The 17,723-nt window shown below is 48.3% G+C and overlaps 1 protein-coding gene across 3 annotated transcripts; it reads right to left on the reverse strand.

Annotated features, from left to right (window-relative positions):
• Positions 1–12,967: 12,967 nt before the first annotated feature.
• Positions 12,968–16,783, reverse strand: LOC133895884 (cytokinin dehydrogenase 11-like). Of its 3 annotated transcripts, none has more exons than XM_062336409.1 (4): positions 15,925–16,774; positions 15,541–15,849; positions 14,760–15,013; positions 12,968–13,662 (listed from the first exon to the last, which is right to left on the reverse strand). In XM_062336409.1, exons 1-4 carry the CDS (start codon positions 16,594–16,596, stop codon positions 13,323–13,325), a joined length of 1,575 nt encoding a protein of 524 aa, XP_062192393.1. In that variant the 5' UTR covers positions 16,597–16,774; the 3' UTR covers positions 12,968–13,322. The 3 variants fall into 3 exon arrangements, with proteins under 3 accessions (XP_062192393.1, XP_062192391.1, XP_062192392.1); XM_062336407.1 differs by having other exon boundaries at positions 15,571–15,849; positions 15,925–16,767; XM_062336408.1 differs by lacking the exon at positions 12,968–13,662 and adding an exon at positions 14,235–14,513 and having other exon boundaries at positions 15,571–15,849; positions 15,925–16,783.
• Between the last annotated feature and the right edge of the window lie 940 nt (positions 16,784–17,723).

The following is a 17,723-nucleotide window of genomic DNA, read 5'->3' on the forward strand; positions in this document are numbered from 1 at the left end:
CTCCCTCTCTCTCCACCTTATCTCTTCCTCTCTCTCCCTCCCTCTGCCTCATAAGAGCAGTAGCCCACTCATCGAGCCCGTGCTCATTGAGAGCGCCAAGCTTTGTGAGCTCCCAGTCGCCACTCCGGCGTCCTCTCTCTCCCCTCTCTCTCGAACTGGATCTCCTCATCTCTCTTGATTTGGAAGCGCCGTAGTCCTCCTCTCTCTCTCTCTCTCTCTCTCTCTCTCTCTCTCTCTCTCTCTCTCCCCTCCCCTTACTTCTTTCCTTTCCTCCATCACAAGCAGACTCAGGCAGCAGGCAGCTCGAGCGCAGGAGAGGGCGGAGGCTGGCCTCCGAGCGCCGTGCGCTCGGGCGCAGGAGCTGGCGAAGGCTGGCCTCCGCGCGGCGTGCAGCTCAGGCGTAGGAGCGGGCGGAGGCCGACCTCTGAGCGGCGTGCGACTCGGGAGCAGGAGTGGCGTGCGGCTCAGACGCGTACTGGATCTCCCTCTTTGTATTATTTTCATTTGATTTGATTGTGTTATTATGTTTGAGATGAGTATATGGGTGAGATAAGTATATGGATGAGATTGTCTTCTTGTGTACCAGCTGATATGAGTATTTGGATGAGATGAGTATATGAATGAGATTGTGTTCTTGTGTATCGACAAAGATGTGTATATAGTGAGATTGTGTTCTTATGTTTGAGATGAGTATATGGTTAGATTTGGCGACAGGAGCGGCGACGGGAACAGCATCTGAGTCGGCTCGAATGCCGCTCCCGCTGCCGCCATTTTTCTCTTTTTTATTGTCAAAAAATAGCATTTGTGCTGGGTGGGCAACCGGCGCTGATAGTTGGCACTATTAGTACTGATTTAAGAGTGCCAATTGAAAAACTAGCAGTAAAGTTATTTTTCAACGGGCACTAATAAGTCTTTCTGTAGTTGTGTAATCTTGGAGTAAACTAAAAAAATGCAGAAAATAGTAGATTTGTAAATGTACATGTCGATATAGCCATATTCTGGAGAGATGCGGTAGTTTTACGTTGTTATCAACCACATTTTTTCAGTTTTTGTATGCGCTTATTCCGGTGGGATGCTCATACTTTTTGGTTTTTTAGTGTTCGGTTTTTATGTATTTTTCTGTTGGGATGGTCATATTTTCTAGCTATTTTGTATGATGCGTAAATATTTCAGTTTTTTATATGTTTGTTATGGTGGAATGACCTTTTTTTACCATTTTACTGCCTTTTCAAATCTCAAAATATACGAATCACACAAATAACCTGTGTGTGCACAAATAACCGGAGTGGAGTTGCATTTTCCTGGTGTCCATGACTGAAAGGCAGTTGATCTGTTTACTATAGATGTCACAAAAGGAGATCCTCCAATAGAAATGTCATGTGCAGAAGAAGACAAGCACAAGGCAGTCTTTGAACTTCCTTTCTCTCAGATTTGCAGTGTAAGGTTGCATGAAAATACTAGAATACGTTGGAAGAACAACGTGAGTTTAACTAAAGAAGGGAAGTGAGGTTGTTAACCAGTGAGATGCTAGAGCACAATGTAAATCGAGAGTATAATAGTCTTCCTCTGCGAAAAAAATGTTCGTGTAATGCATCATTGTCTTATTTTAATTTGCTTTGCCACGGCATATATCAATTTGTTACAAGTTGTTTTCTTTTCGGTGTAGACACCTCCCCACCTTCTCCTCAAATGTCATGTTACAGGATTAGGGGTATCGGTCGAGCTTGACGCATTTTTTTATTCCCCATTACTCTCATGTTCGCGAATGATGTTCTTCTTTATCTCCGCTGAAGATATCGGTGGATATGATCATACGAGAAAGCATTACTCTTTGTTCTTATCACCTATCACACGTGAAACGTACATTAGGACATGATTCCCCATTTGAGTGGAGTAAAACAGTTTGTCACGGTTCAATGAATATCATTCGATCTTGTGGTTCTTTGAAACTTGGGTTTACTCACTACTACAAAACGTTAAATGGCAGTCGGCTAGAACATCATGACAGTTGACTCTAAACGTTTATGCCAGATCGTTTTCCATGTCTGCCAGAAAGTGTTTTGATGATCTCCTAATGGCTGATGGTTGTCAGACATCTGTGAAATCACATATCCGATACGGCTAACACTAGAAACAGTCTATGATGGCACCCATATGCGCCGCCTCATGCAATAGTAATCGTCTGGTAGACTATATGACAGACATTTGCTAGGACGAATTGTCTCTTTTTTATGACATATCTCAGACGGTGTTAGACAATAATCGTCTGTGATGTGTGTGAAGGCCGACAAAACAAAAACGTAGTCTACTTCCTTCCATGACCACCTCGAACTCAGAGCCGATGCTTCCATGGACGAGTAGGCAAGGGACGGGTCAGCCGCTAAATGGCTGTTGATATCTTTGACATTATATGGGTGTCATCAAATCCTACATGAATCATGTATACACGGTTGGCACAAAGATCGTCATCACATCCACTAGCGCACACACTAAGAAAACAAGAAAAAATAGAACGGCACCAACGTTGATCTGCACGTCGTTGTCCATCTGCGCATTTTTGTAGTTGGGCCGCCACACTAGCCTTCTTCCTCCTTGGCGCCACTGCATCGACGGTCATGCCCTCCTTTCTCCTTGGCTTGCTGTTGCATCAGCGACTTCTTCCCCCGTGTCGTCTTCCGCTCCTACACGAATGGCGGCCACCTCGAAGCCACGTTAACACCTCCCACGTGGGATTTGGCTACGCCGGATCCACACTACCATATAGGGGCGAAGCTACGTTGTGGCTGGTGGGTGCACATGCACCCCTCTCACATCTAAAATTACCACTGAATATAGGGATGATGAACAATAAATGAACAGTAATTTTATGAATAGTAACCATGCGTGCACCCCTCGATTTGGATCTAGCTTCGCCCCTGCTACCATATCATCATCAATGTTGCCAGCATGCACATCGTTGCCGCCTTCCCCAGCTCTTGCCGAGGACAAGTAGGCAAGAGCCATCGCTGTCAAGGAGGCATGGTGGAGGAGGGCGGGCAGTGAGGTGGAGGCCGCGCAATGAGATGAAATTTGGGAGGTAATGGAGTTGAAAATTGGAAGGGAGTGGAAATAAAAATTTAGAGGAAATGTTAGGCTACTTATAAGGTTCTGATAAAAACAAACGATCTTTCGTTAAAACCAACTGTCATATCTTCATCCCTCCCATAAAACCCTAACTCTAAAAGGACATATAGTCAGTTTTTTACTCTTTATATTCCAATCAGTTCCACTAGAAAAACAACTGTTGTCATTGCAATAATGCAGTCAGCTCGTCCGAAAAAACATTTGGAAACACATTGCAGTTCGTTTATATTGAAAAAAAAAATGTCCATAGTGTTGTTACATATAGTAGATGGTTGTGAAGATCAACCATCTTACATTATGTTAGGGACGGTTCGTTCAACAGAATCGTCTATGATGTGCATGCATCCAGAATTGTTTTTGCACTCTAGAGCTCTCGGCAAAGGGTTCACTTTAAGAACTATCTGATTTATCTAATTCACAATCAGTTTTTATTTTGGGTCTATGATATCTCATTAGATACGTGGCCTTCTGTAGTAACGACTGATTGTTCTTTCATCCAAATTCAAACAGCTGCTGATCTAATATGCATGAGATTCTGATTTTGTCTAGAATATTTGTACTACCGGTTCTCGTTAGTTGAGAGATGCGATGCGGCAGATAAAAGCTAGTAAATCCAGAAATCAAAAGATACAAACACTGTAGGCAGCATGACAAAACGCAGTATCACGAGAAAGGGAGTAGAGAGATGGAGTGGGGAGAAAAGGCCACATCTTGGATTTGGAAAAGCTTTAGCTTTCTGCGGAGAGGAGAGGAGAGGAGAATCGCCTCTGCACCCGCAACACGTCAACTTTGAACGCTAAAAAGAAGCCTATCGACGTTCTGCAGTTCAAAGCAGACTTGTCAGCACCAAGAAATCTCTCTCTCTCTAATGTAATGAGTATATAATGGTAAGTATTACTACTAGGACTTTGAAGCCCTGTGCGTGGCTTCTCTTTTTATCGGAGTACCTGTCGTGTTCTATTGTAGCGGACTCTGCCCCGGAATCTTTCGCTTTATTGACACTGATGCGCGTTTTGCTGCAGAGAGAAGCTTGATTGGTAGCCTCAAAAGCAAGCAAAGCAAAGCAGAGCAGCCATGCATGCATAACCTGGGAACTGGGCGGCCTTTTTGCTTTCCCTTGCTTTGGCACCTGCCCTTTTCATGCCGCAAGCAACGCTCCTCCATCACATGCGTGAACCCTGACCTTGTCGAAGCTGTCAATGGCAACGCCAGTGTTGCATCCTCCGATCGCATGGACATGAATGAACTAGTAGGTCATGTGTGCGTAGTACTGTCAATGACAACGCCAGTGTAAGTATGTCATGTGTGTGCCTGCATGCTTGCCGACCGATTTAACTATGACTAGTGTCAAATCAAATCTTTGGATTCCCGTGCTGTTAAGGCTACCTAGGACTACATATATACCAAGCACTAGCAGTACTACGCCGTCTTAACGAGTACTTACACTGCATGGCTGCATCTGCACGACGAGCAGAACCTACTGGTCTTAAAGTGCGTTGCGAGCTAAAGCGATGTCAGTAGTGTCGAATCTCCTTGGGAGGTGTAAGTTAAGGCTGGGAGAGGGAGATACGGTGGAAAGCTGGGCTTCTTCTTTGCCCCGCTTTCCGGAAATCGGAAAGCTTAATTCCAGCTAGGCAGATGGGTGCTCATCATGATGAAATAGGAGTCTGCTGCCTGCGCCTGCGAGCGAGCTGTAATAGATGTTCAGTTGTGCAGTGACGATCGATGGAGAGGAAGCAAGGCAGGCAAAGCGTTCTGGAGCAAGGCAGCTGGAGGAAGATGCTTGTATCAGACTATCAGAGTTCAGAGATTCGTTAGTAATCCTTCTGATCGATAAATGATAGCAAACAAGACCGTCTCTTTTGGGCTTGTCTGTACTGGGCTCTATGGATGGGCCAAGTTTGGACCGTGCTAAGTGTGGGGCCGGGTTTACACGTATCTGTAAGAAAATTCAAAGCACTCGTGTGAGCCGAGTTCCAAGTCATTTCAAACCTAGCTACGAACTCAATCATTTTTTTTTATTTTTTTTTTAAAAGGGGCAAGCATCCCAGCCTTCTTTAAGGCCTGCAGGGACCACGGATTGATCCCTGGTCGCTCGCTCCACCCTTAGAGCTTTGCCAATTAATCTAGGGTTAATTCCTAAAAAATATTTGGGAGAGACCCCGGTGTTCTTTAAACGCCAAATTGTGGCTATCAGAAATTAAACCCTAGCTAGCTTACAAACACCCATGATACCTTGCCACACACTACACACTCATGTGCTAAGAGCTCATCATTTGATTTCTGGTGCATCTTATTTGAATCACAGAGAGGCCAGCCAAGATGGCCTCATTTCCCACCACACCCTCGTTAACATGCATAATCCCAACTAATTGGCGGCACTAACTCCTCCGTAGCCTGCGTTGTTGGTGCACCTGCATTTTTCAATTTTCACAGCGAAAGCCTAACTTGCTGAATGAATGGAGAAGCTCACACAGGCACACACACAGCTACTACTTTATGAGCTGATCATGGAGAGCACGACAATGCAAGGTGCTCCTTCAGGTCCATTAGCAGTTCCCGTCTTCTCAAAGAGAAAAAGGTAAAACACTGCTGCGCCGTGAAAATCCTGATACATACTGTTATCTCGGCATTGCCACTGCTGGAATTATGCTTTATTTGACAACCCCACTTTCTGCTCACTATGCATGAGCACATTCTCATCAGTTCATCACCGGTCGAATGCGATGCTCACCCCAAGAGCGAAGGTCAACTCCACAAAAGGTGACTGATGCTGGATCCCCCCATAACTCCCCGATCGAGAGTGCTTTATTTAGTCTTCTCAGCAAGTTGAGCAACGTCTCCGGAAAATGTTGCAACTCACAATTTCATTGAGAAATTTAAGGGAATCAACTTTTTCTGAATGACACTAGCATGCATGCATGCATGCATGGGATGAGAATGAAGAATGTAGTCAGCAGGAGTGAATGTTTCTCCCTGTCCCTGAACTCCAGCTCTCAAGGTCGATCCATATCCCAACCCTGTAGGGGCCAACGCAATCTAATGCGTATATCCATACTTATCAGACAACTGTTAAGTTGATTGATGTGAGGTAGAACGACTGCTACTAGTGAAAGTGCACCTGCGTGTTGTGTCCAAAATTCCCACCACTTGCATTTGTTCACATGCCTGGTTCCAAAATTCCTCGAGTTCTTTTATTTATGCTCCACCAGCCTACCAGGTGAACGTGAAATTTCAGAAATCCGATAGAAGGACTGTAGCTGGCTGCCTGGCTGGGAAGAAAGCAAGAAAAGATCTTCATTTGGTGGCACTGCAGGTGGCTGCCTGGCTCTCAGAGAGTGATCAGTAGGACTAGATTTTTTCTCTATCAGCTCGAGCACCTTCCACGGATTGATCGATGCATCGAATAGCTAGTGTGACACGATTTATAGGATACAGTAGCCTTTTGTGACATTATCACGAGCGTTACATTGCCACTTGACTCGCTCGCTCGCACTTCAGTTGCCCCCGCGCCCCGGAGAACGGCCGGGTGATGACACGTAGCCGGCCCCTTACCCTTTTTCCTCAGTTCGATGGGCATCAACGGGGTTCAGGGATCGTCGGAAACGGACTGATGATCCTAGTAGCTTAAGCGTGCTTGCCATTTGGTAGCGAGAAACACTATTATATACAGAGTTATTTATGTCTTTTTTCACTATCGATTCAATAATAAATTATCACTATCGATTCATAAGCTGAATCGACAGATCTAATATTTAGTCATTAAGAACCGATATTGATAGCCACTATCCACTGCTGGTTCTAACTACGAACCGATAATTATACATTACTTCGGTTCATGTTACAAATCATCAATGATAAAAAGTATCACTGTCAGTTCATAAGCTCAATCAATATATCGATGATTGAGTCGTTATGAACCGATAATAATAATTCTTATCACTGCCAGTTCATATTCAAAATCAGCGGTGATAATCCTTATATAAATATCTCATCCCTCCAGCATATTGATTCCCATCTCACACTACTACAGAATATGCCTTATATACTGGCTCATCACTACCGGATCGCCAAAACCCAATAGCGATAATGGTATCGCTGCCGGTTCATAAAAAATAGATATCACTGCTGATTCTAAAAAGCAACCGGCAGTGATAATAACTTATCATTGCCGGCTTGAATGATAAACCGGCAGTGATCCTATCAATCGGCCTTTGGATCACGTCCTTTCGATCAATCAACCTTTTGATCAATCGGCCTTTTGACTCGAGTCAGTAGTGATGCATGGTTGGAGCAGACCCAAAATTTTGGATCAATCGGCCTTTGGATCACATCCGCTCATGTCTGCTCGGCCAGCTAATCTCTCTACATTGGTATTTTCTAAGTGCCCATCCTGCAGATCTCGATCTCTCTCTCCTTTCTCACTCCCTTCCTATCCCGACCTCCCACGCCACCAGATCCAATGCTCCTCTCATTTGAGCTCTCGCCTCGGCTGCCTCGGAGATGGAGTCGAGGATGACATGGAAAACAAAGCGGCGGTGACCTCGGGGAGAAGAAGCGGTGGTTGGTGGCTGCCTTTGTGCCAAGGTAGCGGCAGCTGGCTTGCGGCGGCCATAGGGAGAACAAGCTGCGGTAGGTGGCCTCAGGGAGAAGAAGCAGTGGCTAGCGGTGGCCTTCATTCTAGGGCAGCGACGACGGCCTTGGGGAGAAGAAGCTGCGACGGGAAGCCTCAGGGAGTAGAAGCGGCGGCGGCCTCGGGTAGAAGAAGTGGTGGCTGTTAGCATCCTTCGGGCCAAGGCAGTAGCTGGCGACGGCCTCGCGGAGAAGAAGCTGTGGTGGGCGGCCTCAGGGAGAAGAAGCAGCGGCGGCCTTAGGGAGAAGAAGCGGTGGGTGGTGGTGGCCTTTGTGCCAAGGTGGTGGTGGGGGCTGGTGGCGCCCTAGAGAAGAAGCGGCGACTGAAGGAGGCCTTCGTGATAGGGCAATGATGGCGGCTGGCAGCGGCCTCAAAAAGAAGAAGTGGCGGCGATAAGGCCTGCGGGTGCGACTTCTACCTCCACCCGTGCTAGGTTACTGTCTGGTTCTAGGACTGCCGCACACATTGGAAGACAAAGCAGATCGAGCGCGACTTTGTCGTGTGTTATAGGGTGGCGGCCTTCATGCCGTCGCATTTCTTGTGAATGGTGGAGCAAGGCCGAGCCGTTCGAGCAAGGTCTGAGTAGGCGCAGGGGGCTGAGCGGCACTCAAGATTTTTTTTCTTTTTTTGTTTCCTAAAAATACCAATACTACCGGTATACAACAACCGACAGTGATAGCAATCTGACTATCACTTCCCGTTGCGTACTGCTAGTTCCAAAACCGACAGTGAACGCCTATTATGTAGTAGTGTCACTCTACTCCCCATCTCACTCCCCTCCAAAATATCAATCCTGATGGGTAGTGGCGGTCGAAGTGGTGCAATGATCACTGTTGCCACTTCGATCGTCGCTACCCCACGGGCCCATCTTCTCTTGTCGCCGACAACGACGGCACAACCCTGTTCCCCATCTCCCCAGCTCACTTCCTCGGGCATGTTGCCAACCTCGCCGCTACACCCCCACCTATTGCGTCCGCCCCACCCTACTCCCTATCTCACCATCTCACTCCCCTCAGGCCTGTCGCTGACCTCGTCGCCGTCCCCGTCACCTACCATGGTTGTGACGCCCTGCTCCTCATCTCACTCCCCTAGAGCACTCCCCAAGGGCTGACCGCTGCCGCATCACCCACTCCCCATTTCCCTATCTCACTACCCTCAGGCCCATCGCCAACCTCGTTGTTGTCTCCATCTCAATATTATGGCAACAAGATGATCTAAATGAGTGGCAAAAAACACATTCACTTCAAGATAATTGTGTTTTCGTCATTCATATAGATTTAATATTGTTGTTGCAGTTTTAAACTGTGTTTTCGCCATTCATTTAGATTTACTATTATCACCAGGGTTTCAAATTATGTTTTTATCATTTATGTAGATTTAAAATGCTCTACCACGAACATTTCAATATGAAATCTCTGTCTCAAGCACTACGTGAAAAAAGATCTTCAGTGACGGGTGATAACCATTATAGGTGACAGGTCCAACACCCGTCACCCCAAACGCGTCACCGATGACCACATTAGTGATGGGTCATAACCGTGACCCGTCATTTATGACAAGCCATAAGTGACGGATAGTCCTCTTGACCCTGCACTAATGACTGATGAACATTTTTCGCTTTTTTAACATAAAAAGGTTAAAAAATATTTTTTTTCATCCGAGCCATCCCAATACATAGGCTATCACCACTCACGTCACTTACTATTTTTCGTACTATTTTTATATTCCATGTTCCGTGAAAATCAAACATGTGACCTCCCCTCGCGCACGCAACCCCCTTACCACCACACCCTCATATGCGTTTTGATGAAGCCAGATATTTTATCCTTTTAATCTTTTCTGTCGAAGGTCATTAGTAATGGGTAACAACTATGATCCATCACCAGTGACTGGTCATAATCTTGACTGTTAGCAATGACTGTTTTTGCCAATAGGTGATCCGAAGTGTCTTCAATAAAATGGGTATAAATTTTACATACGGATTCTGATTTTGATATTTTTTTTGACTCTACGGATATCTACAGAAAAAGTTACATCTGTTTCTCTCCCATTTTGTTGGGTTTGGCAAAATTTTCGAGGCCAAATTCTACACGATTGGAACGCGCGTTTATATCCATAGCCGCTATCCCAAACTTGAGCAAAAATATACGATAGTTCATATTCTAGCGCAGCTGATGTGAGAAAAAAATAAGATAAAAATAAAAAAAATAAAAAAATTGTGTATACTACGTCGTCGTACCCTACACCAGTTTTGTTCAACGTGTGAATGAAAATGCATGAAACAGGCTAAACATAAGTCGCAACTTGTTGATGTATTTTTCTGTAAATGTTTGTAGTCTCATACCTCTTTGGTTTGAATCTTAGCTATAGTGTGGTTATAAGTTTAGTGTTTACATTTGTGCTTTTATGCATAAATGTTTAGCTATAGTATGGTTATAACTTTTCTACATAATATCTTTTCAAATATGTACAATACGTTAAGTTTTTAGTTGGGCAAACTAAGCAAGAAAAGATAGTATCTGGCTAGCTCTAATATCATCCGTCACTTATGACTGGTTCAGGGAGATCTATCACTGATAACAAGTCATAAGTGATAGGTCGTAAGGTAATACATCACTGATGACTAGTCTAGGATGACCCATTATTAATGACGGGTCACAACTTCACCCGTCACTAATGTTATCAGTGACGGGTAACTTTATGACCCGTTACTGACAACTTGTCATAAGTAATGGGTTATGGTTCGGCCCCGGCCCCGGCCCCGGCCTCGGCTCGAGGCTACATAAGTGAGGGGTTGTAATAGGACCGGTTACTTATGACTCTTAAGTGACGGGTTCTGGCGACCCGTCACTTATGTTATGTCTCATTTGTCTGTTTTCACGTAGTGAAGTTTGATCTCAAATTTGATAAATTTCAATATTGAAGAGTTATTGGTAGAGTATTTTTGCATATCTAGATGTATTATCACTGTCGGTTTAAGACATGGACCAACCATGATAATTAGATTATTACTGTCGGTTCATGCCTTAATATACATTAATACTTACTATCACTGCTGGTTATTACTATCAGTTCATACCATAAATATGTATGAATTATCACTGCTACTAATTTATTATCAATTTTAAAAACCATCAGTGATGCCAATTTAGAATCAACGGTGACAGCCGATTCCACTACCGGTTCTTTAGTAGTTGAGAGTGGCGATGAGTTCATTGAGTTGGACTGATCAGACTGAAAACCAGCTGATATTTGGGAGAGTTTCACTTCGGATGGTAAACTTGATTTTTTTTAATGGAAGTAAACTTGATTTGTTGCCTGCCGACGTGTAAATGTTCCGGAAAAGAAATTTAACGACTGACTGGGTGAACAGCCGTTTCAGTTGTTTGGTGGAGTGCATATATTGTCGAGGAAATTAGCAGTGCAAAATATCAAGAGTTTCATGTCACCAGTCAAGTTCTGTGCCTTTTCTTCCCCTAATTATTCCGTTTGTTTTCTTTCCTTGTTGTCTGACAGTTACAAGAGTTGAAAGCAGCCCCACACGATACAGTTACGGATGATCCGTAGCACTCTGTAAACGTCTTTTCAGTTCTCACAGTTGGTATTTCTTTTGTCAATGTAGTCTGACTGAAACGACTTGCAAGCACTGATCAAAACGAAACATGGCACTTAGTTTCTTCGTCAAGCCACTGTCACCACAAAAATATTATCCATGACAGTTACACATGCTAATCTCTTGATGACTCGAAGCTTTCCCTCCTGTCCACTCCCTCGCTCCCTACGGATCGATCAATGGCGGGCGAGCTGAGCTCAGTGCAGTTGTGATTGCTCCTCCGGTGTCGTTAGTTTTGTACGAACATAACCAAGTGGAGCGTTTGAAGTTGGAACACGGTGCCCCGAGATTTCTGTCAGCGGCCGCCGGCCTCTCTCTTTCTTCTTTTTTAATTATCTGAAGAAAAGACTGCTGCAGGTGATGGATGGTCCATGTATACGATCGCTTTGACACTACTCATAGCTAGTTTGCGCTCTCGGAAAGACACCACTTGGACCAATATAAAACGAACGATGTCATTATCCCGGCAGATCCCTCATCCCTTCGCCGATCTCCTTTTGTCACCTAAAAAGCTCTCGCAGGTCGCAGCTGCACGTAATTAACATAAGCTATCCGATTTGCATTGTCAGGCAGCTAACCTTAAAAAATATACCACACGTAACCTCATCTGACACAGTTCGGAAATCCTCATCTTATACGGTTAGTCACCCGCCACAGTTATACTACCACGCATACACAGAGAGAGGGGTATGGAAGACTAACAACATTTATTTCTTTACCGATGGGACAGAGTAACTATGTGAGAAATGTTTAGCCTAAGGGTATCTACTTACGATTCTAGAGTATCTCACACTAGATCCATCCTTATTATTATTTGAGACGAGTTTATATTTAAAATCATGTGAAATATTTTTTATCTCACGCATTTATAACTATATAGCTTTTCTCATACGGCTCCTAACCGGAACCATGTGAGATAAAAAAATTCACACGGTTCCAGAAAAACCATGAAAGACAAGTAGTATCATATTAACTTTTCTTAAGTGAGAGAAAGGATTCAGTTAAGTTCCAGTGGCGGAGATAAAGGAGTGAGAGCTCCAGTTAAATGTACCCTGGGGTCGCCCTCGGCTACCTAATTATGGGGATAAGTTTCTGCGTTTGATAACGCTTTTCCTCCAGGGACTGGACCAATCAATCATGGGCTCTCTGGGATCATCGGCCTCGACAACGTCATTAGCAGCGACCTGTAGCGCAACAGCGATCGATCCGCGTGAGGATCAAGCTGGGCGGCTTGGGCCCTGCCGCGCGCGCCTATTCGATAGCTAAACTTAGCTGTGTTCCGTCGCATCATCGATCTCGATTGGCCTCGTCGATTGGCCTCGTCGATTGGCCTGCCAACGTGTGTTCCGTGTGTGACTACACGTCGCAAGGGCCTGGCAGCTCGGGAAGATGACCCGATCACTGACAAGGTACGAAAAATTATCCTGTTCTCGAACCAATGCTGATCTGTCGCTACTGCAGTGTCCTTCCGCTCGACAAGTTTGCACAATGGACGCTTGAGCGTTTGAGACGCGGTATGCGCGCGCGTGTGCTGTTCGTCGCTATACAGGTGTTGCGCGATTCTGCTCTCACCCCCGACTGAAACTGGGCACGAAAAGGAAAGAAATGGTGTCGATCGTGCCAACGTATTATACTAGTCCACAAGATTTGGAGAAAAAAGCATTGGCCGCTGCAAACAGGCATGGAGCTCGATGGCAAAGTCACTGGATGTGGCCGAGCCCACCAGAGTTCGATCCTCCGGCGTCGCACCGCCCCGATTGACCTCCAAGGGGTTCCATCTCCATCCCCCTTTGCCCAGTCCCCGCACAAATGTACCTACCTGTGGCCCTCTCACCATCATTGTCCTGGTCACGATCTGCGCCTCGTTCATCATCACCAGGATCAGCAGCTTAATCACCATCATTAGCACCAACAGCAATAAGAGCAGACTCATAATTCAGTTCAGTCTCCTCCCTACACGATCACGGGGGCGGCGACGGAAAGGGCTCTGGGGAAGATCTTCTGGCCCGGGGCGAGGATGGCGAGCGGGTCGTACCGGGCCTTGCGGTCGGCAAACAGCTTCCACTTGGCGGCGCCGAAGTGGCGCGCCCAGTCGGACTCGGCGCGGTAGTGCGGGAAGTACGCCTTGAAGTCGTAGCCGTTGGAGCCGCAGGCGTCCAGGATCGCGTTGTTCTGTGCCACCAGGTCGTCCACCGCCGGGCCACCACCCGGGTAGGGCCGGCAGAATCGAAGCAGCGCAACCAGGTAGAAGATCTCGCCCTCCGGGAGCGCCACCGACGTTTTCGGATCCCACCTGCAGCGACCGAGCTTTTTTTTCTTAGTGCACAGCGTGAACAAAAAGATCATCCTGCACAAACTGAAATAGCTCTGCCAGCACTCTCCAGTGGCGAGCAGCAGCGCACTGTCACAGTGCCGGCCCCACCAGGACATGGACTGTGAAGTAGCCTCGAGTGGAGTGGAGTCGACAGTCGAGTCGAGGAGGGAAATAATTTATCAGTCATAAGCCCGACCGGGATGACCATTATCTCCATTATCTATTTATCTGCGGATAAATATCTGAATAGAATATACTATGAATAGTAAATGGTACATATAGGTATATTCGTTGGTAAAAAATACTACCGGACAGGTAAACGGTACAAGTATGGATAAAGCATATCCATATCCGTGAAACCCGTATATCCATCAAATAAATATCTCACATCTAAACTCTAACATTCTACATCATATAAATACACGTCCCGTCCACCCCGTCGCACCGCTGCCACCCTGCGTCGCACCACCCAGCCGCGTGCCTTCCCACGCCACCTGCCGTGTAGCCTCACCCCAGCCCACCCCACCGCCTTGTCTTGCCACCGCCGCCCTATCACACTACGTCATCACGCCGCCTCATAGGTAAATGGGTATACCTACGGGTAACAAATACCCACAGGTAATAGGTTTGGAGTTGACTTTTCACTCACAAACGTTCGTAGGTATACCTATGGAAAAGTAAAAAATCGGTAAATACAAGTATAGATGAGTACTATCATACTTATCGTACTTGATTGCTATCCGTGGACCTGAGTTAGTGGATCCTAATGGGCGGCAGACGACACAGCTAAATCCAAAACAGAAGCGGCGATGGAGAATCGGAGCCCGGCCCTGTCATATATTATATATAAGCATGGACGGCCGATCAATCCGTCCGATTCAGCATCCCAGTCAGTCAAGAAAACAACGCGACGTCAGCGAGAGGAGCACGAGGGCAAGGCGGCTCAACTGGCTCCCGGCCCTTTTGCCCCAAACGGCAACTGCGCCACAGTACTCCACTACCACGCCAACACAGCGGCGCCACCGCCAACAAAAGCAACAGGTACAAACTGAAGGAAGGGGGCTGCGACCACTCACTTGCTCTTGAGCATGGGGTACACGAGCATGGGCCCGTCGATGCCGTCGGCGAGCATGCCCTTGAGCACGGCGCGGTCGAAGTCAGCGATGTCGCGCGCGGAGACGAAGAGGTTGAGCCACGGGTGCGGCGCGGCCCAGCTGCCGTTCCGGCGGGCCTCCTCCTCCGCCCGGTTCACGCGCGACAGGAACTCCACGTACCCGATGTCCGCCGCGAACTCCAGGCCCCGCACGTACTTGAGCGTCTCCATCATCCCCTGCACAAGCGAACAGTCATGGTGAGCGAGAGCGGTGCACGAACGAACGGATCGGTCGGTGGGAACGAGATCAAACAGTGAATGCCGCCGTGCCGGCCGTGTCACGCTACGACGCGAGAGTGGCGAAGGAAGTGAGCTGTTTCGTGGGGACAAAGGGTGGTGATGAGGAGGCTGCTGATGCGGTGCGGTTGTCGACAAAAGACGTGATCCGCGTGGTCACGGGCCGCGGCAGCGCAATCGCGTCACGGCCGTGCATTGTACTCACGGATTCGATCGCCTCGCCTCGCCTCATCACGCGACCGAGATCGGGGCGCGGCCGTTCACTGGAGCTCGCTCGAGCCCGGCTGGCGACGCCGCGTTCGTGCAGCGGCCAGTGGCGCGGGGCCCGGGGTTTGGCAGGACGCGCGGGCGAAGGCGGAGGCAGTTTGGGAAGACGCGCTCGTCACAGAATCCAGCGGGAGATACACGAGACCTCCCCACCGAAAGTACACCACCACAGAGCCAGGGGGCGGCGAGTACGGGAATGCCCCTGGCGCCGCGCGGCAATTGGTACCTACCTTGTCCTCGTCGTCGGGCCGGTGCTGGTGCGGGTACTGGTACAGGGCCACCTCCAGGCAGTAGAGGACAGGGCCGGCGCCGGCGGGGAGGAGGGACGGGTCGAAGCGGGCGCCGCCGGGGATGGGCACCGACGGCCAGCCGTTGACCGGGTCGTCGCTGTTCACGAACGCGAAGCCCTCCAAGTAGTCGAACGCCGCGTCCGGGGTCCGAGTCACCAGCCACTCCGCGTCCGCCGTGTAGTCTGCGAAGCTCGCGTACACCACCCGCCTCCACTTCACCTGCAAGCAAGAATCAGTGTGAGCTGCGTTTGGGCCTTTAGTTCCACGGCGAAAGGTATTGGCTTGCTTGGTTACCGTTTGGGGCGCTTGGTGGAGGGGGATGCGGGCGCGCGTGATGACGCCGAACTGGCCGAGCCCGCCGAGGACGGCGAAGAAGAGGTCCGACTGGGAGGAGGGGGAGCAGACGCGGCACTCGCCGTCGCCGGTGATGACCTCGAGCTCGGCCACGTTCGACACCTGGGGACCGTAGCGGAAGGACTGCCCGCTCACGCCGCCATTGGAGAGCGTGCCACCGACAGTGAGCCTGAGGTAGTCCGTCCAGGACGCCGGGGCGAGGCCGTGATTCTTGACGCCCCAGTGGAGCACCTCCTCCCAGAGCGCGCCGCCCGGGACATCGGCGAAGGCGGCGCCGCCACCGCCGGGGGGCCGTACGAGCTGCATGCGGCGGGGGACCGCGAGCGCGCGCATGTCGAGGACGAGCCCGCCCTCGGCCATGGCCTGACCGGCTACCGAGTGCCCGTTCCCGCGGGCGGCTACGGTCAGGTGCGCTGTGAGCGCGGCCGCGCGGATGGCGTTGGCCACGTCGTCCGCGCTCGCCGGGCGGACCACGGCGGCGGGCCGGACGCTCACCAGCCCGCCGAAGTCCCTCGCCGCTGCGCACCCGGCCACATCCTCCGCCACGACCGGCTCGCCGGCATCCTCCGGCTCGGCAGCCGATGCGGCGCGGTCCATGTACGCGAGCATCATCTTGCTTGCACGAGCGTGTTCTTGCGGCTGCTCCGCGCGCGCAGCCGAGTTGAGGCAGAGCAGCTAGCTCCGCGCTCTCTGTGCGCTGTGTGTGTGATGTCAACGTGCTGCTGCTCTCGCTTGCTTGCTCTCCTCTGTCCCTGCCCCTCTCGTGGTAGTTTGGGTCGAGGGGTTTATATCGACCGGACAAGCGGACGTCAAACACTCCATCACGTTTCTCAAAAAGAAAGAAAATGTTGTATACAAAATAAACAGCGACATGCTGCAAATTTTAATCGAAACGTACACAACTTCCCTCTGTCTCCGTATAGAACTTTACTGCCTCTCTTCACCTTTTTTTCTATATTTTTTTCTTGAGTGAAACCGTCTGCTCCGTTCATGATCGGATCCAACGTCTGCTTGTCTGCCACTACTGTACGAGTAAACGAAAGGGTAGCATGGGCCATGCAGTTGGGCCTGCAAATCAAACAATCTATTCTACTACCAAATTCATCACTTCACCTAATCTCAGTCTTCGGTTCTGTGTAATCTTCTCATCGATCTATGATTCAACATTGGCTGTGTGATCTTTGGCTGTCAGGACTAAACCAACCACAACCAGTAGTGACTAGTGAGACTCCTCTCGCCCATTGTAACAGAGGGAGCCATTTTTCCCAAAAAAACCTTCACCTCACCTCACATCACTCACTCCTGGTTCTTCTGTGCATGCAGACGGAGATGAAAAACACAGGCACATGACGAGTCCTATCCGCGGTGGATTCAAAACAAAAATAATTGGATGTCTCAAATTAACCTGTTAGGGATCCCGGTGTTATACTTGTTGAACTAATAAGTGTCACATGAGCTGTTACATACTATATTCATTTTCGTTTATATATCATCAATTTTTTACTGTAGTAATTTTGACATTAACTTTCTATCGTAAATTTTTCAAAAAATCGGAAGATCAAAATTGCTACAGTAAAAAAAAAGTTAGTGACAAATAAATAACAGCGAGGTAGTATGTTATATAAAAAATTTAAAATGTGTCTGTGCACCTGCAGAGATAAAGTGGATGCAGCCATGAGTCCTGCTGCAGCCCAGATTTGCCAGGACGCCAAATTTTCCCTTGGGTGCCGTGTCGAGGA

This window comes from Phragmites australis, chromosome 16, assembly GCF_958298935.1.
Source record: "Phragmites australis chromosome 16, lpPhrAust1.1, whole genome shotgun sequence".
Lineage (NCBI taxonomy): Eukaryota > Viridiplantae > Streptophyta > Magnoliopsida > Poales > Poaceae > Phragmites > Phragmites australis.